Source organism: Halichondria panicea, chromosome 2 (genome assembly GCF_963675165.1).
Source record: "Halichondria panicea chromosome 2, odHalPani1.1, whole genome shotgun sequence".
Taxonomy (NCBI): domain Eukaryota; kingdom Metazoa; phylum Porifera; class Demospongiae; order Suberitida; family Halichondriidae; genus Halichondria; species Halichondria panicea.
In genome coordinates, this window is record NC_087378.1 from 8242809 (window position 1) to 8266034 (window position 23226).

Here is a 23226-nt window from a genome sequence, read left to right on the forward strand (position 1 = left end):
GAGTTGGTCTCTAGAGAGAGGGGCCTCCTTGAGTGTGGGGGCGGGGATCTGATCATGACCAATGAAGCTCATCACTAGGACATGCTTCTTGAGCAGGACTACCTCCGGACATGCCACGCCTCCTTCACTCAGCCTGCATGGGGAGGGGGGTGGTGTGAGCAACATGTAAAGATTGTGAATGGTGTTACTAATAAGTAGGCAGGACTTAATCTGGTACCACAATGGATGCCAGATAACCTCCTCACCTCTTCAAGTTGTGCTTCTCTTTCTCTGCCCACAATTGGACTAGCTGTCTCGAGCCCTGCTTCTTGTAGCGACCTTTGAACCTGTAGTCCTCCCGAATATAAGTATCTCTGTTTTTGAACTCATTGAGTGTTGTCTTGAACACCTTGACAGCACACTCCTCTGGCACACTGCGATCATCAGGTCTGCAGAAAGAGAGGGGAGCATTGTCATGACAGTACTTACTGTCCTACCATGTAATCACCAACCCTCCCTATGGCATGCTATTGGCCGGCTCCTCAAGCTAGCACTATAGTGTCAGGTATCACATGACTTACTTCCCACCCTTGGCATGATAGACACAGGCCTCCTTGCCAGTGCTGATACAACCATTGACCTCCTCCAGTACTCCAGCATTCACCATCTTGAATAGCAAGAGTCTGGTCTTAGCATCCAGAGCTTGCTCCACTGTGGAGTGCTCTTTCTTCTCATGAAGCCGCTGAGCCTAAGGAGGGGAGGGGGATCATGGTACATGTATAGGTACATGTAGGTGGAGAGATTCTAGCACTATACATGTAATTGTGCAATTAGCAAAAAAAACTTATAAATTAGCAGCAACAGTTAAAATGACACCCAAACAGCCACTCATTAACTACACAAACATGCTAAGCATGAACGTACATATTTCTCCTCCTTTTGTGAGTGTGCACGTAAGGTGTTGAACACACTGTTGGGTAGTCTGAAGTCCTTGCTCTCATCGCTCATGTCTCCCGCTGGAAAGTCCGGGGGAAACTTCTCCATGTTCTTCACGTTCCTACGGCCACATATCTCTGGGTCGTGCTTGGTTGCCGTGCCAACAGAAACGCCTTTGGATCTTCGTCTGCTTTTAGAGGGTGTGGTTTCAGCAACACGTTCAAAATCTTCAACATCTTCGTCACTGTCATCGGGTGAGGGGCTGTCGTCATCGTCATGGAGATACGAGTCAGGGAGGGAGCGATACTTCTCAAAGGACACGTGAACTACACAGAGATACACACACACAGTCAGTGTATGATAGTGGTCAAGTGGCGTGTGTAGTGTCAGACATGAGTAGCAACAAAGCCCTCCTCGCTTTCTTCAAGGAACAGTGGATTTTGTTTCTAAAGTAGCCCTATCCATTTAACTACCTGGCCACACACACACACACGCGCACACACAGAAGCTGATAATGTCACCACACACATACAGAAGCTGATGGTGTCACCTTTGTTGTGCTTGTTGTAATGCTTCTCCTCTGCTTTGATCCTGTGATCGTGTTCTCTATCAAACTCAAGCTGAAGCATCTGTGCCAGCATCACGTCAGAGTCAGTGTCAGAGGGAGCAGGGGTCATTGAGAGCAGCTTTAGAGGGGAGCCAGGTTGTCTGTGTGTGTGTGTGGGGGGGGCACCTTGATTACACCATATACAGTCCTTGTACAAACAGAAAATATAATTATAGCAGGTATATTTTGAGGATATAAATGTTTGTGGTTTTCGCTGATTATGCACGCCTATATAATATGCCTATATATAATCCCCCGACCCCCATTCCTTCCCTACCCCCACTCCGTAGCTTACCTTCCTTCTTCTCCGTCCTCCTGTGCTTGTATCTCTCTGGCCAGTTCCTCATCCATGACTGTGGCGAGGGAGCATGGGGGAGCAGCTACCACACTGGACCATGACCGTCCACCAATGGGGTCTCCAGGAGACAGCACTTTGAGACCTGCTTCCATCCTAGATATGTACAAATTGACACGTATAAATAAGCTGACACCTGTAGCTAGCTAACTATGTACTAGAGCGTCTAGTTGAGGGAATGGATAGTACAGACTGCTCCGTGTGCTCTTTAATAGTGACAATATTATTTTTACCTAGTCAGTTGGTTTCAGCAGCTGGTGCAATGGCTTTTCTTCAGTGGAGATCTTGCCTGGAGTGGTGCAATCAATTTCTAATTAACGCCCACCATAAACATATTACATCAATCCTAATCCCATAACTGAGGGCGTTTATCAAACGGCGCTAATTATAAATAATTCGAGGGCGGTTATTATGCTATACTAATGACCCCCTAATAAGAGGGCGTCCATTATAATTATTAATAGTGGTGATGAAAAACATGAACACAGTGCTTGCACACGAATAAAATACATTGCTCCATTCAAAACAGTTATAAAGATTCCATCCATCTAGCCAGGAAGGTGGGATCTTGCAGAGTGCACTTTGAAGTTAAGCCGAGCCTCAAACTCATAACCACTGTACTCTCCCTGCATGAAGGACAATAACTGTGCTCAATTGAATATCAATACAAAGCTAAGAGGGGCTATTTCCATTCAGGTCCCAGGAAGTGTACTAACTAATGGGACTCCACCATATATACATGTAGCTATATAGCATAACCTTCAACCACTGTCACTACAAGTGAAGCCCTCACAAAAGCACTATATACACACACACCACACACACACACACACACAAGGTAGTGACTTACACTAGCCAGATCCAGCATACGTCTAGCCCGAGAAAACTGGAGAAGAGAGGGATCGAGGGGATAAATAACAGTGACATGTGTACAGGGTAAAGCATAATATGTACAATGTGCGCATACCTAGTGTTTACTGTGTGTACTGTACATACAATCATGTAGCATGGTGTGTCTCTCACCTCTTTCTTGCCGATGTTGATCATGGCCATCTCGTAGATAGCAAATGAGAAGATGTGCTTGTCGTACTTGACAGCTTCCTCATGACGCAGAGACTCATGCAATATCTGTGAAAAGCACACAGTCAATAATATAGTTGCAAGCAAATCGATCAGCATAGTTACATTGCAGTACACCGTTTAAACATCCACTCTCTATAATTACACAAGATGCAGACAGGTCTAGAGTTGTAGGCAAAATCAGTGACAATAGAACTCCATGATTAGACACTCACTGTTTCTGCCTCTGCAGCCTGACCCATTGTGTTGAGTAGGGCTCCTTTAAGCCACGCCCTCAATGCAACATGGAGGGGGGTAGCCCCTGGAGGGAGGGCAATGTTGAGAGTGTCCAGTAGCTGCTGTTTAGTGGACTGGCTACAGAATGGTAGAGCTCTCCACAGGTAGATGATCTCCACGGCCATGAGTCGAACCTCTAGAGCCATCAATGGAGTCTCACCTTTCTTGTACCAGGCACCCTGTGTGTGTGTGTGTGTGTGTGTGTGTGTGTGTATGTGTGTGTGTGTGTGTGTGGGCGTGTGTGTGTGTGTGTGTGCAGGTACGATTGTGTTGTTACTAACATAGAATGTTGAATGTGTATACACAATCATACGTGCCAATGAACAAGCTGTCATTGAATCAACATATGTTGCAATTACACAGAACACTGTTGTGTGACTTACCCTACGTGAGCAAAACTTCTCGAGATTGTTGCTCCTCTTCTTGACCAGCTTGGTGCTCTGTAGGAAGAGCTCTCGTGATTGCTTCATGTCCCCAGACAAACCAGCCAACACTGAAAAAGCGGTTAGTGGAATAATGACACCGTTAGAATAAACAGACCACAATTGCACTCTACCAATTCACGTAACTCTTCAAGCCTCTCAATACAATTAAGAGAATAGTTTACAGTTAGTGACACACGACTCACCAGCTGCAAGGTAAGCATAGAAACAGGCTGACCACCGTGTCTCATTCTTCAGCCTAATGTAGCAGGGCAGAGCTTCACCATACTCCAGCTGAAGGAAGTGGACCCAGCCTATAGTGGAGAGAACAATATCACTAAACACTGAGTGGTAGTACAAGAGCACTAACTGTTGTTTAGATATCTACAGAGTGTAATACAAACAGTGAAGTGCTGAATTGCTTTTGTTTCAAATTGAGGACACTAAAGAAACTCCAAACAATGAACAAACAGAAGACCCATAACCATCACAGTATATATAGTGTGTACTCAGTGCACCTTTCTCATAGAGTATGATGTGCTCCACTTCCCTCTGCTCACTGGCCAGAGCTGTCGCTGCTGTGTACACTTGTAGGGCTTGTGGCAGATCACTACGCAAGTACAGAACCTTCCCTCTGAAGTACATGAAGAGAGGAGAGTTGGCATACTCAGTAGTGGCTGTGGCTAGCAGACGCTCAGCCTCGGCAGCACCAGCTTCTTCATCCTCCCCGTCCAGAGCAAAGAATGGACGGATGATTGTGTGGTACCACAGCAGGGATATCCTGGAGCACAAGAGATTGCCTCAACAATCATGTATAAACTATTTGCTCCTGATAGTACAATAAACTCTATCAATGCTCTACATGGCTGGGTTAAGCGTTGGTTACACAACACGTAACCTGAAAGGTGTTTCACAAACTGAGCGCCCACTGTGTACTATGACCCCCCCTAGGTACACCCACTCACCTGGCTAGAGGAGCCTTCATATCCTGACTATTACTGGAGAACTCGAGAGCCTCCAGTCCCACTCGCCTGTTGCCTGAGAAACCAAACAGGTTGGCTAGCTTCATCAGTTTGGGTGGTATGAGGGAGAGAATGATGTTCATCAGCCCATAACCAAAGTAGATCCCTCCTCTCAGTCGAGAGTCTGCATGCTCGAGACTGGCAATATTCGTGTCTGGAACATCTGGAGCAAAATACCCCGAGGCTGATCTACGTCCGTTATTGGCTGGTTTGGGTTTCCCATCGGTGGCATCCTGAGGAGGGAGGCGGGGTTAGTACTGTAAGAGCATCAAGGAGGGGGGCGGGGTTAGTACTGTAAGAGCATCGCTATCATGTATACAATACTACCACTCAAGCTTTTGTATTCTGACATAAATTTTACACAATAAGAGAGAAATTAGAAAATGAATTCAACACCAACCAACCTGTGCTGCAGGCTTGTGTTCTGTGCTGCCATTGGTCGCCTCCACAGAGCTCTGCCCACCCTCTCCGCTGCTCAGCTCTGGACACACCTCGTCTTCCCCCACTGGACAAGTCTCTCCGATACCCAGTGAAGAAAAACCCAGCTGCATTGCAGAGAGCGTTTCATTAACATCAGCTGCTGATGCTGCGATCTCTTCATCGTTAACTTCTCCGTCATCAATTTTCCTATCATAGATGGATGTACCGACGTGTCTGTCAGTTGGTGAGAGGGTGCCTGTCTTTGAAATGGGAGAGGGACAGGAACACAACTCCTCCATTTCTTGGTAGACCTTTTCGTACGTTTTCCATGCCTTGCGTAGTAGGTAGCCACCTTTGACGTAGCTAGTGATGCCCTGCTTGAGGAATACTAGAATGGCCTCGAACAACATACAGTCTGCAACGATGCATCGTCTCATGATTCTTTCGTGAGGGGTCAGTCGATCTTGTGGGGCAGGGCTACTGGAGAAGAAGGTGAATCTCTTCTGCTGGTGGGAGGTACAGAACGTTTTAGTGACCTCTAAACTCTTGCTAGCTTTGTCCATAGCATCTTCCTCGAATGACATCACAGCTCGCTACAGTGTGTGTGGGGTGTGTGTGGGTGTGTGGGTGGGTGGGGGGGGGAGTGGATGTACTCTACTCTTGGTAGTATATGAGGTTAAGTTGATATAATTATAGTACCTTCACTTTCAAAGGATTTCTGCAGTAATAACTAGTGTTCAAGCTGGCGCTGTGCTAATGCCTCTCGCCATGTTTTTGCTTTCGCTGAAAAGTATTAGAGTGTTATATTAGTTTCTATAATATTATTATCTATATAAAGTCACTGAGAAGAAAAGACTTATTTACATGCATCTATTGTTGTATTATGTAGCTTACTAGGACCTCAAGAAAGAAGAAAATTGATTCTTCCAGGATCTGTAGTTCAGTGTATATAATATCTAAGAAGAAAAGACCTGTGCACATGCATATTGTTATCTATATGGTAGTGTTTTGTGGCTTACCAGGCCTTCAAGACAAAGATGATTCTGCCAGGAGGATCTGGATCTGGATCTTGGATATTATTTTCTCACACATGGGGAATGAGCGCGCATGCGCATTACATCCCTAGGAATAATTAAAGGGTGTGTCCAAAGAGATCAATTTCACAAATGGCTACTGCTAGCTAGCTGTTTTAACAGATATTTTCTGAGTATTGTAGCTAACAAAAAGCTAGCGCTTTAGTGCAAGGCTAACTCATATGTTGAATAGAAAGTTTGTGCGGACAGATGATGCTATGAAAGATTCTGAAGAGACTGCAACAGCCTTCAATGTGAGTCAAACTAGCCATAACTCGAGAAAGAAGCTTTAGTTTGCAAATCCACGAATCATAATCCAAGAGAACGTGGCTAGAAGCCTATAGAAGCTGTTAGCTTTCGTCGCATTGCAACCGTTGAGCAGTTACAGCTGGAACAGACACACACACACACACACACAGTCAGCTTTACCGTATCCCTCGTGCGGCTACGCCTCGAGGCATAATTAACAATTAACAGTGATTACCACTCCACCAGGAGGGACAGCCAGCAGCTCATCCTGCCCACAATGCATTGCTCCTATTCACACTCACCCACATCAGTACAAGGGTTCCCCAGCAACCACCCAACACCATTGACCAATCACTGTGTTGTGTGTAATGTATACACTTACCACAAGCTGCACGAAACTGAACCCAACACTCAACTCTGGTCCAAGATTCCTGTGCATGAGATGGTGTGTGGTGATAATAGGTGACACACACACAACACTGGCAAAACATCAACCACTTATAACACAAGCAGACAGTATGCCAGGACACATGCTGCACACACACACGAACATTATTGCCATGTGATGAATGGACACTGTGGCGACAGGCCAACTGCTGAATACAAGGTGGAGACAAACAGGGCAATCTGTGGCCAAACTATCACCCAATTAATACAATGAATGTGGCTACATCAGTTTTTTACGGACAGAACCTAATAAACCAACGAGAATTGCACAATGTCACACATTCTAACTATTGTACTCCAGAGTATCAGGTATCCTAAAATGGTATCCATCTAGCTCAAGTGTCATGTGTATACTGACACACCCACACACACACCATGCATATCGTTAACAGTCTTCGCACAGCTCTACAGATCAGGAGTCACACTATTGTACATTACAGGCTATCAGTGAGTCATACCTGGATACTCTGAACAGCTCCTCGGCTTGTTTTAACTCGCTGCACAGCAAGAGGCGCATGCCTTCGTGCGCTAACTGAACTCTCCGTAGCTCGCTCATCTCGCCTGGTAGAACACCACCTGAGTCTGTAGTCTCAATGCTTCCTTCTTGGGCTTGTTGGGCGGTGTTTGGTACGGCTCCATTTGCTTCCTGGCCACCACTAGAGGCCATTATCTTATGTATCTTGTATGTGTGTACTGTATGACTTGCAATAATTATGTTCGCGCATGCCCAGTAGAACCACCCACATGCTCATTCATTATGCATAGCAGCCACTCCCCCCTGTCTGCAAGCAAGCCTTGGAGCCTCCATAAAGAGATGTATGGCATGGCAGTGACTCCCACCTCCACAGAAGACCCCACAGCAGGTAACAGCTTTAGTAGGAAGCTAGTTTGTTAGCCTAAAACTATTGTAGATCTATAACTATTTTGTGGCAAGCCTACTCTGACACCACCCACATACAATTACTGTCTTATCAGTGAATCTCTCTGCACTGTAACCTCACAGCTGAGTGTTTGAAAAAAGACACAAAATCAAAAGTAAAGATGGTTCAAGAGTTTATGGTGTTGCGGTGCTACCAGTGTGAGACCTTCCAAGTACACCAGGTAAGGACTAACTAGCTCTACACACAACTATGACCTACCTAACTAACCTACAGGTAAAGAAAGTGAATAAATGGAACTGCAAGTGTTGCAATGAGAAGCAGTCAATTGCCAAGGTAAGAGCAAGCTTTTATAATGCTCACGTGACCTTGACTGTGCTTCTCTCCTCAGATGTACGGTAAAGGGAAAGCTGGAGACTGTCGGAAGCATGTTCAAAAGTTAAACATGATGCGTGGAGAGAGGGAACAGGACGAGGGGGTGACACTACTGGGTAGTCAACACCCTCCAGAGGATTATGCCAGCACCTTCTCACTGGACGAGGCAGGGAGGGGAGACAAGAGGGTGAGCACACACACAATACACCAATTGTATTCCTTGTTGACCCCTATGATTATTATTACTGTTAGAAATCCTATACTATAGCAGTGGACAATAAGAATAACATGAATAATAGCAATTAACATTACAATGCACAGCATCCACTATTTATCCTGTCACACCCACACACACACACCCACACACACATAGCCGGACTATCCGGTGGTGGTGGCAGGGAAGAGCAATGGTCGGAGCAAGTGGACCACTTTCATTGAGGTTCAAGACTCCGATGATGTGAGTACCCCATCTTGATTAGCACTGTATGATTAAGAGTATGGTACTGTCTGTGTGTGTGTGTAGGAGGAGGGAAGTGATTCTTACACCACTGACAAGGCAGAGTTCGTACAAGCAAGCAAGAAAGTCAGAAGGTTAGTGGTGTAATGCCAGCTAGTAAACACTAAGTTTACTCCACACATAACAGGAGTGAATCAGACAGAGTGAGATCAAGACCAACAGAGGCAGCCAAATCCACTCCTTACTCAATGGTCAGTCAAGGAATGGAAAAGTTTCTCGATGAAAACACTCCCACCATCTCTCCCTCCAAGTCCCTCCACACCCTCACACACGAGAGCTATCGTCGCCTTGACGCTCCGAAGCCACACCCGTCTCCTCCCAATGATGTTCAGTCTCGCTCAATGTTTGACCTCCGCTCACACAGTTACCATGACAACATCGAGAGCATACGTCAGGATATAAGCCGATTCTCGAGATCTCCAGAGGAGCCTGCTGATATTCCGAAGACATCGTCTCGTTGGTCCAAGTTCATGTGCTCTGAGGAGGAGAATGGGGATGAGGGGGGGAGTGGGCGGAGTCTTATCGCCAGCAAGTCCACTGTGGAACAATCACCATGACTTACAATAATTCATTGTGTATCACATGCAACGTTGTGTTTGTGCCTCCCGCTATGACTGTGCATACACAAATAAGTTGATTTTTATTATGACCTCACAATGATCATAATCACATGCATAATTAATTGTTTTGCACTGCACCTTATTAATCTATGTGACTGTGCATGTGCATATAAATGTTGCTGTTACTTGGAAATGGGAGAGGCTGCTGCTCACTGACTATAAATGTAAAATATGTAGGGACAGGAATGCATGCACTCCTGCATGGTATAGGATTATAGCAGCTATAGCTAAACAAGGATGAGTCAAGAAATAAACAATCCTACTGATCTGAAGAGCCAATCAAACAGTCACCAGGATGGATTTGAGATCTTCTTTGTGGAACAGCCTCCGAAAGAGCTACCACTGAAATGCTATATTTGCCTGGAACTACTCACTGACCCCTGTATCCTTGACTGTGACTGTGGGAGCAACTTCTGTAAAGTGTGTATTGAAAAGGTCAAGAAGAACCACTATCCTTGTCCCCTATGCCAGCAACAATTTACGACCATTTTCCCCAACAAGCAGCTACAGCGCACCCTCAATGGACTAATGACCCACTGTTCCCACAGGGCGGATGGCTGCTCCTGGATGGACGAACTTGGCAAGCTCAAGCAGCACCTCAATCGAATGCCAACCAACGAGACAAGACTAGAAGGTTGTGGGCACACTGATATATTGTGTCAGTACTGCAAGAAGTTCATTCCTCGTAAAGACCTGGAACTTCATATGGAGAAAAAATGTTTACTGGCCCCTGTTCTGTGCGAGTTCCGGTACGCTGGCTGTGAGGTAGAACTAACCCGGCAAGATATGGCCAATTATCTGAGAGATAGCATAATGGATCACATGACCTTCATGTCCCTCAAACACAGGGAGGAAGTTAGTGCATTAAAGAAAGAGAACCAACTTGTAAAACAAGAATGTGCTGATGTAAAGGGAGAAAACAAACGTTTGCAGTCCCAATTGGATGTTGTAATAGTGAAACTCAAGACTCGACATCTAGAATGAAAAAATTTGAGATGCAATTGGATCACCAAGCTAGCGCTGTTGTCCCCCCTGTACAACCGTCGCCTCGGGCACCCCTAGTTGTTCCCCCTGTGCAACCACCTTCTTCTAAAGTACCTCCAGTGAGACTTGTGGTTACTAACGTAAAAGAACTCAGACAGCAGAGAGATAACTGGACTTCTAAACCATTTTTCTCGAGAGGTGGCTATAAGATGGTATTGAATGTTTACCCGTATGGTAATCAAGGTGGCTATGGCACTCATCTTTCTCTGTACATCTATATCGTCAAAGGAGAGTACGACCAGCAACTGAAGTGGCCTTTCCTTGGGGAAGTAACAGTCACACTAGTGGACCAGAGACTGGGAAAACACACAACGGATACCCTACGCTACACTCGTGCTAACAGTAAAGAGGGTGCACGAAGGTTTAACAACACTCTTACTGGTGCATTGGGATGGAGCAAGTTCATTGAGTTGAAGTACCTCAATCCAAACTATTTGAAAGACGACTGCTTTGTGTTCCGTATAAACGATATCAAATATATGTTCATCAAATGATTTTACCTGTCCATTTATATATTGCGTTGTGTTTGGTCATACTTAAAATTTTAATATTGCCAGTAATTTTTGCAAGACAGACTGAGTCTAGCCTGGAATTAAAGATTGCCAATGCTGGGCTACATTGAGCTTATTTCTTTTTACAAATTGCTAGATCTAGTAGGCCTAGCAAGCTAGCTAAAGATTCTAGACTCGCAAACCGTCACCTTTTTTGCAGGCAAACTGTTCGCCTGCAACAGTGAGGGCTTGTGAGTCTACGAGATTCTGGGCTGAGGTTAGCCTCCTTCACCGGCCACTTCCCTAGCGGGAAGTGCGGCCTGGGATCGAGGCTAGGCTGAGGTGAGCTTTCAGACCAGCCCCACCCCTCTTCTGCAGTAACTTTGTTGAGTGTTGAGTCAGCACTGTGGCTTATATTTGGAAGTGGGAGGGGCTGCTCAAAACAACATTTAGCCCTCGATTTAGCCTGATCAAAAAGACAAGGATGAGTACTAGTCAAGAAAACCTTAACCCTACTGATCTGAAAAGCCAATCATACGATGGATTTGAGATCTCCTTTGTGGAACAGCCCCCGAAAGAGCTACCACTAAAGTGCTCTATTTGCCTGGAGCTTCTCACTGACCCCTGTATCCTTGACTGTGACTGTGGGAGCAACTTCTGTAAAGTGTGTATTGAGAAGGTCAAGAAGAACGGCTATCCTTGTCCCCTATGCCAGCAGCAATTTACCACCATCCTCCCCAACAAGCAGCTACAGCGCACCCTCAATGGGCTAATGATCCACTGTCCCCACAGGGCGGATGGCTGCTCCTGGATGGACGAACTTAGCAAGCTCAAGCAGCACCTCAATCGAATGCCATCCAACGAGACAAGACTAGAAGGCTGTGGGTTCACTGATGTGTTGTGTCAATACTGCAAGAAGTTCATTCCTCGTCAATACATCCCTACACACGAAACTGAGACATGTCCCAAGAAGCCGTACATTTGTCAGTATTGTGGCCACTCCTCCGTCCCCGTTGACAACCACTGGCTTGTCTGCCCCCAGTTCCCTGTCCCCTGTCCATACGAGTGTGGAGAGAGACCCCAACGTCAGGGCCTCGAGCATCATATGGAGGAGATATGTTTGCAAGCCCCTGTTCTGTGTGAGTTCCGATATGCTGGCTGTGAGGTGGAGCTACCCCGGCAAAACATGGCCAATCATCTGAGAGACAGCATTGTAGATCACATGACCTTGATGTCCCTCAAACACAGGGAGGAAGTTAGCTCATTGAAGGAAGAGAACCAACTTGTAAAGCAAGAATGTGCTGATTTGAGAGAAGAAAATAATGCTTTGAAGCGCTGTTTCAGTGAACATGAAATCCAGTTGTTGAAAATTGAGAGTGAACAGAAGGCAAAAGCATTGAAGGAGAGCGTCACAGATGTGAAAACAAAAAGCGACTGTCAGTTTGATTTCGAGAACCAAATGGAAAGCTTAGAGCGTAAAGTTGATGACCTCACGTCAGAAAAAACTGCCACCTCATGTGTACAACCATCACCATTTAGAGTACCCATAGAACTTGTAGTTACTGGCGTCAAACAACTCAAACAGCAGGAGGAAGCTAAGTGGAAATCTCTATCATTTTACTCCAGAGGTGGCTACAAGATGGTGCTTGGAGTTTGCCAATGTAATCGATATGGCTTAGACTTTTCAATTGGTACTTATCTTTCTGTGTATATCTTCATCATCCAAGGAGAGTACGATCAGCAGTTAAAATGGCCTTTCCTTGGGACTGTGACTATCACACTAGTTGATCAGAGAAGACCGGAAAAAGACATTACAAAAACACTGGATTACACTCGTGAGAACTATGAAGAGGGTGCACAAAGGTTCAACAACACTCTTACCAATGGATTGGGATTGGAAAAGTTTATTGAGTGGAAGTACCTCAATCCCAACTATTTGAAAGACAATTGTCTTGTGTTCCGTATTGACGATATCGAATATATGTACAACTGGTAATTTTTAGATGTGATTGTGTACGTATTAATTTTGGTGATGGTCATTTTACATTTGCTTTGCTCACTAGCTACAATGTAATTTTGTAGCCTCTACACAGGCTCTCCTTTTTCTGTTCTTTATCACAATCGTTCAATAAGATAAAATACTGTATTAATCGTTCAATGAGATAAAATACGGTATTAATTGGAGGAATAAAGAAAGAAATAGACGTAGAGTTAGGATAAGGCCACTCCAAGTGATACTCTGGTTTCTGGTCCACCGCCCGCATCAGATTTTATTCTATCTCATTATTGGATTTCTATCTCATTATTTCTACTACGCATGCGCAGAATGGTCCATGTGGTACAAAATAGTGTGATAATGATATTCATTTGCAAAATAATGAGATTCATAAGGTGAAATTGATAATGACATAATGAGAAAAGCCGCCCGCCCGCATGCAATTAGAAAAACTTCAGGACCAGAAACCAGAGTGTCACTTGGAGTGGCCTAAAGGAGAGCCTGTATCGGGAAGTCGCGTGAGGGTAGAAGGGTGGTAGAAGGGTGAAAATGAGCGTGGGCATGCTGAGCTAGAGATGTTGGACTGCCCACGCAGAGATCTATGACTAATAAAACTTTGCCTCGTCTCGGCCATGGAGCCGTGTATCTGTCATGATCCCACTATAGCCAGCTATACCTTAGGCTTAGCTAGATGATCTACTAGTTATGTGTTCAGATTCTATCAGACTATCACCTTTTCTTGCATGCTATTATATAGTCTACTGATAGTATAGATCAAGAATAGCTTAGTCATCATTATCATATAGCAGGTAGCTACTGCCACCAGAGCTGGCCACGCTGGTTCTCTGATCTGACTTGCAGCACAGCTTGGTGGTTGTCTCAGTACAGTCTTATTAACTCTGAATGCGTGGGAGAATATCTTACGTCACGATTGTGGGCTACATATCGCCCATGTTCATAAAAATCCTTGTGGATCACTAGTTGGGCGTGGCCCACCCTGGACGCGAACGTACGTTCGCGTCCAGGGTGGGCCACGCCCAACTAGTGGATCACGCGATTTCCCACACCAGGCCTTACTTTTTCTTAACTGTACGCCCATTTCTTTCTTTGCTGCCTCACTATGTCTTTCTTATGATTTTATGGATGAATAGTGACAACAGCAAGAAAAAGTAAGGCCTGGGATCGAGGCTAGTAATTTTGTGCAATGTTTCCTAAATTGGAAACACTTGTCATTCCCAGACCGATTTGTTTCTAAAATAACGCTAGGTAGATGTGCTAATCACATAAAAATATTATTCAGTGTTAAAAAAAAAAGCACGTGGCCACTTCTTAGATTTTGTAATCTGTAGTTTCGAGGACAAAGATGAGACGTAGACAGAAAACTAGGACTAGGATGAGTACGAGTAGGAGTCAAGACAATCCTACTGATCTGAAGAGCCAATCATACAGTCACCAGGATGGATTTGAGATCTCCTTTGTGGAACAGCCTCCGAAAGAGCTACCACTAAAGTGCTCTATTTGCCTGGAGCTTCTCACTGACCCCTGTATCCTTGACTGTGACTGTGGGAACAACTTCTGTAAAGTGTGTATTGAGAAGGTCAAGAAGAACGGCTATCCTTGTCCCCTATGCCAGCAGAAATTTACGACCATCCTCCCCAACAAGCAGCTACAGCGCACCCTCAATGGGCTAATGATCCACTGTCCCCACAGGGCGGATGGCTGCTCCTGGATGGACGAACTTAGCAAGCTCAAGAAGCACATCAATCAAATGCCATCCAACGAGACAAGACTAGAAGGCTGTGGGCGCACTGATGTGTTGTGTCAATACTGCAAGAAGTTCATTTCTCGTCAATACATCCCTACACACGAAACTAAGACATGTCCCAAGAAGCCGTACACTTGTCAGTATTGTGGTCTCTCCTCTGTCCTCGATGACATCAGAGAAAAGCACTGGCTCGTCTGCCTCCATTTCCCTGTCCCCTGTCCATACGAGTGTGGGAAGAGACTCCAACGCCAGAGCCTTGAGCTTCATATGGAGAAAAAATGTTTGCTGACCCCTCTACAGTGCGGGTTCCGATATGCTGGTTGTGAGGTAGAGCTACCTCGGCAAGACATGGCCAATCATCTGAGGGATAGCATCGTGGATCACATGACTTTGATGTCCCTCAAACACAGGGAGGACAGAAAGGAAGTTAGTGCATTGAAGGAAGAATGTGCTGATTTGAAGGAAGAGAACAAACGTTTGCAGTCTCAATTGGCTGTTGTTAATAGTGAAACTCAAAACTTGAAATTTAAAGTGGTAAAATTGGAGATGCAATTGGATCACCAAGCTAGTGCTGTTGTTCCCCCTGTACAATCGTCGCCTCGGGCACCCCTAGTTGTCCCCCCTGTACAACCACCTTCTTCTAAAGTACCTCCAGTGAAACTTGTGGTTACTGACGTGAAACAACTCAGACTCCTGAGAGATGACTGGACTTTTGAGCCATTTTACTCGAGAGGTGGCTACAAGATGGTATTGAATGTTTATCCGTATGGTAATCAATGTGGCTCTGGTACTCATCTTTCTGTGTTCATCCGTCTCGTCCAAGGAGAGTATGATCAGCAACTGCAGTGGCCTTTCCTTGGGAAAGTAACAGTCACACTAGTGGATCAGAGACTGGGAAGACACAAAACAGAGACATTGTACTACCATAGTTGGAGTAACTGTGGTGCACGAAGGTTCAACACTCTTACTAATGCACATGGATGGGACACGTTCATTGAGCATAAGTACCTCCCTCCCAACTATTTGAAAAACGATTGCCTTGTGTTCCGTATTGACGATATCAAGTACACGACATCAAGCGATGAGAACTGGTTATTTTGATTGTATTGTTAGGTTTGATTGATTATGATCTGCTGCCTGTTATTATTGTTCTCCTGTTGGATATTGAGTATCAAACAATGACTTTACAAAATTTAATTATATATAGTAGCTGTGTTTGAGCATAGATACACGTATCTATGGTTTGAGCTTTCAGACCAGCCCCACCCCCCTCTTCTGCTGCACTGACCAGTGGGGCTAAATAATTATACCTGGAAGTGGGAGGGACTGCTCAAAACATAACAAAGAGATGAGTACCAGTCAAGAAACCCTTAACCCTACTGATCTGAAGAGCCAATCATACAGTCATCGCGATGGATTTGAGATCTCCTTTGTGGAACCCCCGAAAGAGCTGCCACTAAAGTGCTCTATTTGCCTGGAGCTTCTCACTGACCCCTGTATCCTTGACTGTGACTGTGGGAGCAACTTCTGTAAAGTGTGTATTGAGAAGGTCAAGAAGAACCACTATCCTTGTCCTCTATGCCAGCAGCAATTTACGACTATTTTCCCCAACAAGCAGCTACAGCGCACCCTCAATGGACTAATGATCCACTGTCCCCACAGGGCGGGTGGCTGCTCCTGGATGGACGAACTTGGCAAGCTCAAGCAGCACCTCAATCGAATGCCATCCAGCGAGACAAGACTAGAAGGCTGTGGGCACACTGATGTGTTGTGTCAGTACTGCAAGAAGTACATTCTTCGTAAAGACATCCTTACACACGAAACTGAGACATGTCCGAAAAAACCGTACACTTGTCAGTATTGTAGCCACCCCTCTGTCCTCGATGACATCAGAGAGAACCACTGGCTCGTTTGCCCCCAGCTCCCTGTCCCCTGTCCATACGAGTGTGGGGAGAGGCCCCAACGTCAGGGCCTCGAGCTTCATGTGAACAAAAAATGTTTGCTGGCCCCTGTTCTGTGCGATTTCCGGTACGCTGGTTGTGAGGTGGAGCTATCTCGACGAGACATGGCCAATCATCTGAGGGATAGCATCGCAGATCACATGACCTTGATGTCCCTCAAACACAGGGAGGAAGTTAGCTCATTGAAGGAGGAGAACCAACTTGTAAAGCAAGAATGTGCTGATTTGAAGGCCAGTTTTGAGGCTGAAGTTCGGTTGCTGAAGATTGAGAGTGAACAGAAGATGAATAATAGCCTCGCAGATGTGAGAAAAGATTGTTACATCAGTTTACAGTGTAATCTCGATGACCGCGTTGAAGAATTGGTGTGTCAAATGGATGACCTCAAGGCAGAGATACAGTCAGAGACGTCCCAAGCTGCCGCCTCATGTGTTCAGCCTTCACTGTGTAGAGTACCTCCTGTGGAAATTGTGGTTACAAACGTGAAACATCTCAGACAGCAAAGAGATAACTGGACTTCTGAACCATTTTACTCGAGAGGTGGCTACAAGATGGTGTTGAAGGTTCTCCCGTATGGTGATCAAGATGGCTGTGGTACTCATCTTTCTGTGTACATCTATATAATCAAAGGAGAGTACGACCATCAGTTGAAGTGGCCTTTTTTGGGGCAAGTATCTATCACACTAGTGGATCAGAGACTGGAAAGACATAAAACGAATGTAATGGCCGTCACCCGTGAGAACAGTGATAATATTGCACGAAGATACAACAACACTCTTACTGGTGGATTGGGATACCCCACATTCATTGAGTATAAGTACCTTTCCCCGAACTATTTAAAAGACGATTGCCTTGTGTTCCGTATTGACGATATCAAATACATGTACAACTGGTGATTCTTTCGCAATAATTCCTGTGTGTAGCTATTTGTGCTGTGTGATATGATTGGGTTCATGTGATTACAATGTACATAGAGTGGCAGCCATAGAGTTGCATGCGCTAGCTTAGTTGAAAGTGGGAGGGGCTGCTCAACGCTCAACCACGTGGACGCAGCTCAAGACAAGAAACGAAACAACACCTAGTACCTAGCCTAGCCTAGCCTGTACTACAATCTAGTGATGAGTAGTCTAACCAGCAGCTCATATCATCACGATGGATTGCAGATCTCCTTTGTGAAGCAGCCTTCTCGAGAGCTCCAGCTAGAGTGTTCTATTTGCCTGCAACTGCTCACCGACCCATCTGTCAGCTGTGACTGTGGGAGCAGCTTCTGTAATCCATGCATTGAGTCTGTCAAGAGAAGACAAAATCCTTGTCCCCTGTGCAACCAACTATTTACCACTATTCTCCCCAACAAGCAGCTACAGCGCACCCTCAATGGGCTAACGATCCACTGTCCCCACAGGGCGGATGGCTGCTCCTGGATGGACGAACTTAGCAAGCTCAAGCAGCACCTCAATCGAATGCCATCTGGCGAGACAAGACTAGAAGGCTGTGGGCACACCGATGTGTTGTGTCAGTACTGCAAGAAGTTCATTCTTCGTAAAGACATCCTTACACACGAAACTGAGACATGTCCGAAGAAACCGTACGCTTGTCAGTATTGCGGCCATTCGTCCATCTTCGATGACGTCAGAGAGAACCACTGGCTCGTCTGCCCCAAGCTCTCTGTCCCCTGTCCATACAAATGTGGGGAGAGGCCCCAACGTCAGGGCTTGGAGATTCACGTAAACAAAAAATGTTTGCTGGTCCCTGTTCTGTGTGATTTCCGGTACGCTGGTTGTGAGGTGGAGCTATCTCGACGAGACATGGCCAATCATCTGAGATATAGCATCGCGGATCACATGACCTTGATGTCCCTCAAACACAGAGAGGAAGTTAGCTCATTGAAGGAAGAGAACCAACTTGTAAAGCAAGAATGTGCTGATTTGAAGGCCAGTTTTGAGGCTGAAGTTCTGTTTCTGAAGATCGAGAGTGAACGGAAGTTGAATAATAGCCTCGCAGATGTGAGAGGTGATAGCAACAACAGTGTACAGTTTGATCAGAAATCAGACACTCCATCAGAGCCTCCCCAAACTACCGTCGTGTGTGTCCAACCTTCACTGCTTGTGGAACTACTGGTCACTCGCATGAAGCAACTCAGGCGCCGACGTGTTGAGTGGACTTCTGAACCATTTTACTCGAGAGGCGGCTACACGATGGTGCTGGGTGTGTACCCATATGGTAATCAAGGTGGCTATGGTACTCATCTTTCTGTGTACATCTACATCATCCAAGGAGAGTATGACCAGCAACTAAACTGGCCCTTCCTCGGCACGGTGACTATCACACTAGTGGACCAGAGACTGGGAAGAAACAGAATGGATACCTTGTGCTACACTCGTGACAATAGTCAAGATGGAGCACGGAGATACAACAGCACCCTCACCAATGGATGGGGATGGGAGAAGTTCATTGAATTGAATTACCTTTCTTCGTACTATTTGAAGGACAATTGTCTTGTGTTCCAAATTAACGATATACAATACAAGTACAACTGGTGATTACTATGTATCCAATGTTGTTGTGTAGATCACATGTGATTTGTTATGATTGTCATACATACATACTGATTTGTTCATGCATCTTTCATAGTCACTTCCATATATCACTTATTCCTCATGTTCTGAGTTGATTCACAATTTCATTATCATTCATCAAAATTCTTTTTATATATCCATGTAGTTGATTGTTGACAATAATAACTTATTTGAATTGGATGAGCAACAATGAACAGTACCATTAACTGTAATGAGTCAACTAGCTAGCTTGATGACAGGGGATTGTTCAGTTCAAACCATACACAACTGTTTCTGACGACTGCATGAACTTTGACCTCCTCTCCATAGCTTACAGGCACATCCTCTGATAGCAGGAACACGCTCTGGTGCCAGTGACCCTGATGAGGGGGCGTGTGTGTGGTGTGTGATGTGTGAGGGTATGTACTTTGAATGCATGGTACTAGTAATGACTCACAGAGTTGCATGTAGGTCCAGTATCCACGGTGATATCGCCATGGAGATGCATTCTGAACCAGTACACAATCCCAGTCAGTGTACCATCTTCAGTCACCCTCACTCTCAACATATGATCCATCTACACAGAGATGGTAGATACACAGGGATGCAATGGCAGTGACTTACATTGCAAGGGGCTTTCCCAGAGGTTAAAGTGCAGACGTGGGTGTCGTCGGAGAGACGAGTGTAGAGTACGGAGGTCAGATCAAGGTCAGTGTAGTGGCTGACCTGGTAGTGATTCATGCTACAGGCCACATCAAAGCCGAGGGTGGGTAGAGTACCGAGGACAGAGGAGCATGCCCTGAGGGCAGGGGAGGAGATCAGGACCATGCACAGGGAGATGGAGGAGGGGAGGAACAAGGGGGAGTGGCTGGAGGAACTGGAGGGACAACAATATATGCATGCATCAATTCTATTAGACATTCACACACAAAATTTAGCTCATAGACTTCATACAGGGTAATATAGGTCAAAATAAATTGAAATACACCATACCTATTGTCAAGAGTATATGATAGAGGAGATAGTATATCGAACGTAGGCATACTGTACATCAGATGTATGCGGAGAATAACGTGACTTCCTGTATCTGTCACAAGCTTGGAATTTGCACACTGACCAATCCAAGTGTGGGTGATGTAATCTATCAAGAAAGTAGATTACATCACCCACACTTGGATGGGTTGATAGATTACATCACCCACGCTTGGATTGGTCAGTGTGCAAATTCCAAGCTTGTGACAGATACAGGAAGTCACGTTATTCTCCGCATACATCTGATGTACAGTATGCCTACGTTCGATACTCTCGCTATTGTAGCATCAAACAGCTATTAAATGAAACTTTTTGTATTGAAATTGGATGTTTCCAACACAAGTTATGGCCCCTCAAAGTTAGCTATGAACAGGCCTGATTCTGGAAAATACACATAAAATTATACAAGTACACACACATACCACAACGCCTCCAGCTCCTCCAGTATGCCAGTGTGCAATGTTCCTTGTGGACTGACCAGGTCACATACCACCACGTCCCACACTACTCCAGTCCGTACCAGCTCAGCTCCATTCCGGTACCGAACAGAGACCTGCTCTGTAAGTCCATTGCTATGGATGATCTCCTTCACAGCAGAGTGGTACATGAGTGGCAGCTGGGACAACATCACGAAGTCAGCACCTAGGGAAGAGATAACATATCAACACCATAAGCAGCTATCCTCACCTTCCAGAGCAGCCATGAGACCAAACAAAGAGAAGCCTTGTGAGACATCCAGCACTACACAGTGCGCCCCCTCACTAGCCTCACACATCACACACTCTTGAAGCACACTCCTCACAGCACTGGCGATGGCTCGCTGATAGGAGCTCATGTAGGCAGCATCGTTTAGTCGTAGTAGATCACCCCTCTCCACAAAACACACTGACGGCTCCATCCCATTGGTCGATTCAGTCGCACTCTCCACACTCATTTCAAGACTGATATCTGTGCATGATGCACACACCCTCACAGGGTCACCCCCGTCCCTCACACAGATGGGTGTGGCTAACGGGAACACAGCCTGGTCCCACGAGGTGTCCCCAGAGGGGGCGGTGTTGATGGAGTGGGTGTGGTCTAGATTGAGGGTGAACCAGATAGCGAGAGCGTCTCCTATCCCCTCGGCTGTGATGGGGAGAGAAACATGTCTGGAGGAGGGCAGGGGAATCTGCACAGAGGTCAAATCAATGGAGCTTAGTCAGTCACAACAAGCTCTGTTGTTGTGCGTCCTCATCAAACAACTAACGCCTAGAAAGATAATCTGTTTTGAACTATAATTAAATATAGGCTCCCATTAAGTATCTTAATTCTTTGTTTGTAACTACAGTGCTCCAACCAAAGAGAGTAGATTTCTACAGGTCAATTGAAGCAGACTCCAGGAAATTTAATTGTCACAATGTTATGAAGCTAGCCATCAAATCATCAAAGCAATCAGCTCACTTTTGGATGAGTGAAGTCGAAGTGTAGAGCTGTGGTGGTGTGACTGAGTTCCCTGTAGCCTCCTCTGATGCTAGTCAGCCTCTCACAAGAGTACGGCTCTCGGACCAGCTGGAGAGGGGTGTGGCTATTGGGACGATATCCTCTTCGAGGGCGTCCACTGAGTGAGGAGGCACAACAAGAGCCCTCTAGTCTGACACTCTCCACACCCACTCCACCCACGCACGAACAGAGGAGTCTGGACACAAAATAACATCATAACAAGAAATTAAATATTATCCTCTACAAAAACATTAATTAATTATTGGCACAGTATAATACTTGTACAAAGCCTATTATATTTTATTCTATACATGTAGCTGTACCTGGTTTGTTTTCTGATCTCAGGGCATTCAATGAGCGTCACATAAACTGCAGCACCACACGGGATCACATGACCACCAGCCTCTCTCTGATTGGTTGGCGCTCCCTGTTGTCTTGGTAACAAAAGCTCGGCCCATGCATGTCTCAGAGAGGGAATAATCCATTCCCCCAATAGGCCCGCATCCACTGTTTCTGTGACAACTAGCGACACTCTGAGCAACAGGAAATAATAAGAGTTCAATTATTGAAGACCTCACCTTTTGGGAAGTGTGCGAGGGATTGTGATACTGGTGGATGGACGATTGATGACAGAGACTTGTCCCTCCATCCCATTGGTCGATATAATATCACATGACATGGTTGCAAAGGTCTCGTTGAGCTCACAGGCGTACACACACTCAGCACCAGACCGCACAGCCATCATGCTGTGAGGGAGAATGGTCTGGTGTTTTGTATTTGAGTACTAGAGTTGGCTTTGTAACTAAAGTTCTGGTGATCCAAATTCAACGATTTTATGATTTTCTGAAAGCTAAGAAGGGGCCTGTTCAGATGGTATGCTTAAATCACAAATTTGAAATGGACCATAATTTCCTATTTTCGGGGATTGTCAAAAACAGGCTGAAAATAGACTTTTGATTTTAAGGCCCTATCTTAACGAACTCATTGTAAGGTTACAAAAAATCATAAAATTAACTTTATTGGACCAACGGAACTAAAGTTATGGCCTTTTAACATACACATACATGTGTGTACCTGAGTAGTCCCGTTCCAGACCCAATATCAAGTACTGTACACTGAGGGATGGTCCGCACTGTGCTGTTGATGGCTCTGAAGTAAGTGGAGTTCCTTGTCAGGTCATTGAGCATCTTGAAGTGCCAACGATGTACCAGTTGTTGATTCAGAGTAGCCATGTTCTCACGTGCTAACAGACAGTAGGGGTCAAGCGTGAGTGAGGCGTTTAGATAGAGCCCTGCCTCCTTTAGTGCTCCTTCATTGAGACACTTGGTACCCAACACTGCAGTCACAAGAGGGTCTGTAGAGTAGAGGGTGTGTACTGAGTGCACTAGTCTACGGAATAGAGGGGAGGAGGGGCCTTGGGCTTGCAGCATCTCATCCAGCACTTTAGACAGAGCCTCAAGAAGGTGAGGTTTGATGGTGTCCTTGCATGATGGCCATCTGATGGCTGCCTGTATGTATCTCTCCAATGCCTCCTGACACTGACCACCCCTGAGGGCCCTCACAGCATCAGATAACACTAGCTCCATCATCCATTGCAGTCTTTTTCATTAATAGGTCCACATGGGTTAGATGGTAATCATCGTCAATGTA

At 45.5% G+C, this 23226-nt stretch overlaps 8 protein-coding genes across 8 annotated transcripts in view; 6 read left to right on the forward strand and 2 right to left on the reverse strand.

The window, feature by feature from the left end:
* The window catches only part of LOC135332319 (uncharacterized), an 8693-nt gene extending 1160 nt beyond the window's left edge, over positions 1 to 7533 (reverse strand). Inside the window, exons 1-17 of the mRNA XM_064527708.1 lie at positions 7325 to 7533; positions 6802 to 6850; positions 5082 to 5690; positions 4621 to 4910; positions 4174 to 4436; positions 3862 to 3969; positions 3617 to 3726; positions 3173 to 3412; positions 2901 to 3005; positions 2728 to 2763; positions 2459 to 2503; positions 1818 to 2023; positions 1466 to 1623; positions 904 to 1241; positions 561 to 727; positions 246 to 428; positions 1 to 133 (exon numbers count right to left, since the gene is read on the reverse strand). The exon at positions 1 to 133 is cut by the window's left edge and continues 27 nt beyond it. Coding sequence (XP_064383778.1) covers positions 1 to 133; positions 246 to 428; positions 561 to 727; positions 904 to 1241; positions 1466 to 1623; positions 1818 to 2023; positions 2459 to 2503; positions 2728 to 2763; positions 2901 to 3005; positions 3173 to 3412; positions 3617 to 3726; positions 3862 to 3969; positions 4174 to 4436; positions 4621 to 4910; positions 5082 to 5690; positions 6802 to 6850; positions 7325 to 7533 — 3249 coding nt within the window. The remainder of the gene's footprint in view (positions 134 to 245; positions 429 to 560; positions 728 to 903; positions 1242 to 1465; positions 1624 to 1817; positions 2024 to 2458; positions 2504 to 2727; positions 2764 to 2900; positions 3006 to 3172; positions 3413 to 3616; positions 3727 to 3861; positions 3970 to 4173; positions 4437 to 4620; positions 4911 to 5081; positions 5691 to 6801; positions 6851 to 7324) is intronic.
* Positions 7534 to 7539: 6 nt separating this feature from the next.
* LOC135331383 (MRN complex-interacting protein-like) lies at positions 7540 to 9333 on the forward strand. Its single transcript, XM_064526519.1, has 7 exons — positions 7540 to 7729; positions 7870 to 7967; positions 8021 to 8080; positions 8136 to 8306; positions 8493 to 8576; positions 8643 to 8710; positions 8764 to 9333. Exons 1-7 carry the CDS (start codon positions 7540 to 7542, stop codon positions 9191 to 9193), a joined length of 1101 nt encoding a protein of 366 aa, XP_064382589.1. The 3' UTR covers positions 9194 to 9333.
* A 156-nt stretch (positions 9334 to 9489) lies between these two features.
* On the forward strand, positions 9490 to 10851 carry LOC135331384 (TNF receptor-associated factor 6-like). Its single transcript, XM_064526520.1, has one exon. The coding sequence runs from the start codon at positions 9494 to 9496 to the stop codon at positions 10238 to 10240; it is 747 nt and encodes a 248-aa protein (XP_064382590.1). The 5' UTR covers positions 9490 to 9493; the 3' UTR covers positions 10241 to 10851.
* Positions 10852 to 11220: 369 nt separating this feature from the next.
* LOC135331029 (TNF receptor-associated factor 6-like) lies at positions 11221 to 13002 on the forward strand. The gene has a single exon (XM_064526054.1). It carries the CDS (start codon positions 11276 to 11278, stop codon positions 12785 to 12787), a length of 1512 nt encoding a protein of 503 aa, XP_064382124.1. The 5' UTR covers positions 11221 to 11275; the 3' UTR covers positions 12788 to 13002.
* Positions 13003 to 14150: 1148 nt separating this feature from the next.
* On the forward strand, positions 14151 to 15653 carry LOC135332035 (TNF receptor-associated factor 4-like). The gene has a single exon (XM_064527342.1). The coding sequence runs from the start codon at positions 14151 to 14153 to the stop codon at positions 15651 to 15653; it is 1503 nt and encodes a 500-aa protein (XP_064383412.1).
* A 134-nt stretch (positions 15654 to 15787) lies between these two features.
* On the forward strand, positions 15788 to 17469 carry LOC135332034 (TNF receptor-associated factor 6-like). Its single transcript, XM_064527341.1, has one exon. It carries the CDS (start codon positions 15901 to 15903, stop codon positions 17404 to 17406), a length of 1506 nt encoding a protein of 501 aa, XP_064383411.1. The 5' UTR covers positions 15788 to 15900; the 3' UTR covers positions 17407 to 17469.
* A 76-nt stretch (positions 17470 to 17545) lies between these two features.
* Positions 17546 to 19261, forward strand: LOC135332031 (TNF receptor-associated factor 4-like). Its single transcript, XM_064527337.1, has one exon. It carries the CDS (start codon positions 17629 to 17631, stop codon positions 19048 to 19050), a length of 1422 nt encoding a protein of 473 aa, XP_064383407.1. The 5' UTR covers positions 17546 to 17628; the 3' UTR covers positions 19051 to 19261.
* LOC135332030 (protein arginine N-methyltransferase 9-like) lies at positions 19236 to 23209 on the reverse strand. Its single transcript, XM_064527336.1, has 9 exons — positions 22651 to 23209; positions 22155 to 22322; positions 21900 to 22109; positions 21538 to 21772; positions 20785 to 21265; positions 20520 to 20739; positions 19690 to 19942; positions 19523 to 19642; positions 19236 to 19445 (listed from the first exon to the last, which is right to left on the reverse strand). The coding sequence occupies exons 1-9, from the start codon at positions 23163 to 23165 to the stop codon at positions 19311 to 19313; spliced, it is 2337 nt and encodes a 778-aa protein (XP_064383406.1). The 5' UTR covers positions 23166 to 23209; the 3' UTR covers positions 19236 to 19310.
* Positions 23210 to 23226: the final 17 nt, after the last annotated feature.

Bases quoted from the DNA above. Each gene is read 5' to 3' on its own strand.
- LOC135332031 (XM_064527337.1), top strand. From the start codon at position 17,629: ATGAGTAGTCTAACCAGCAGCTCATATCATCACGATGGATTGCAGATC.
- LOC135331029 (XM_064526054.1), top strand. From the start codon at position 11,276: ATGAGTACTAGTCAAGAAAACCTTAACCCTACTGATCTGAAAAGCCAA.
- LOC135331384 (XM_064526520.1), top strand. From the start codon at position 9,494: ATGAGTCAAGAAATAAACAATCCTACTGATCTGAAGAGCCAATCAAAC.
- LOC135332030 (XM_064527336.1), bottom strand. From the start codon at position 23,165: ATGATGGAGCTAGTGTTATCTGATGCTGTGAGGGCCCTCAGGGGTGGT. The intron at 21,773-21,899 runs GTACAGCTACAT...TTTTGTGTCCAG, and splicing joins GAGATCAGAAAACAAACCAG to ACTCCTCTGTTCGTGCGTGG. The intron at 19,643-19,689 runs GTAAGTCACTGC...ATCTCTGTGTAG, and splicing joins CTGGGAAAGCCCCTTGCAAT to ATGGATCATATGTTGAGAGT.
- LOC135332034 (XM_064527341.1), top strand. From the start codon at position 15,901: ATGAGTACCAGTCAAGAAACCCTTAACCCTACTGATCTGAAGAGCCAA.
- LOC135331383 (XM_064526519.1), top strand. From the start codon at position 7,540: ATGTATCTTGTATGTGTGTACTGTATGACTTGCAATAATTATGTTCGC. The intron at 7,968-8,020 runs GTAAGGACTAAC...ACTAACCTACAG, and splicing joins AGACCTTCCAAGTACACCAG to GTAAAGAAAGTGAATAAATG. The intron at 8,307-8,492 runs GTGAGCACACAC...ACACACACATAG, and splicing joins CAGGGAGGGGAGACAAGAGG to CCGGACTATCCGGTGGTGGT.
- LOC135332035 (XM_064527342.1), top strand. From the start codon at position 14,151: ATGAGACGTAGACAGAAAACTAGGACTAGGATGAGTACGAGTAGGAGT.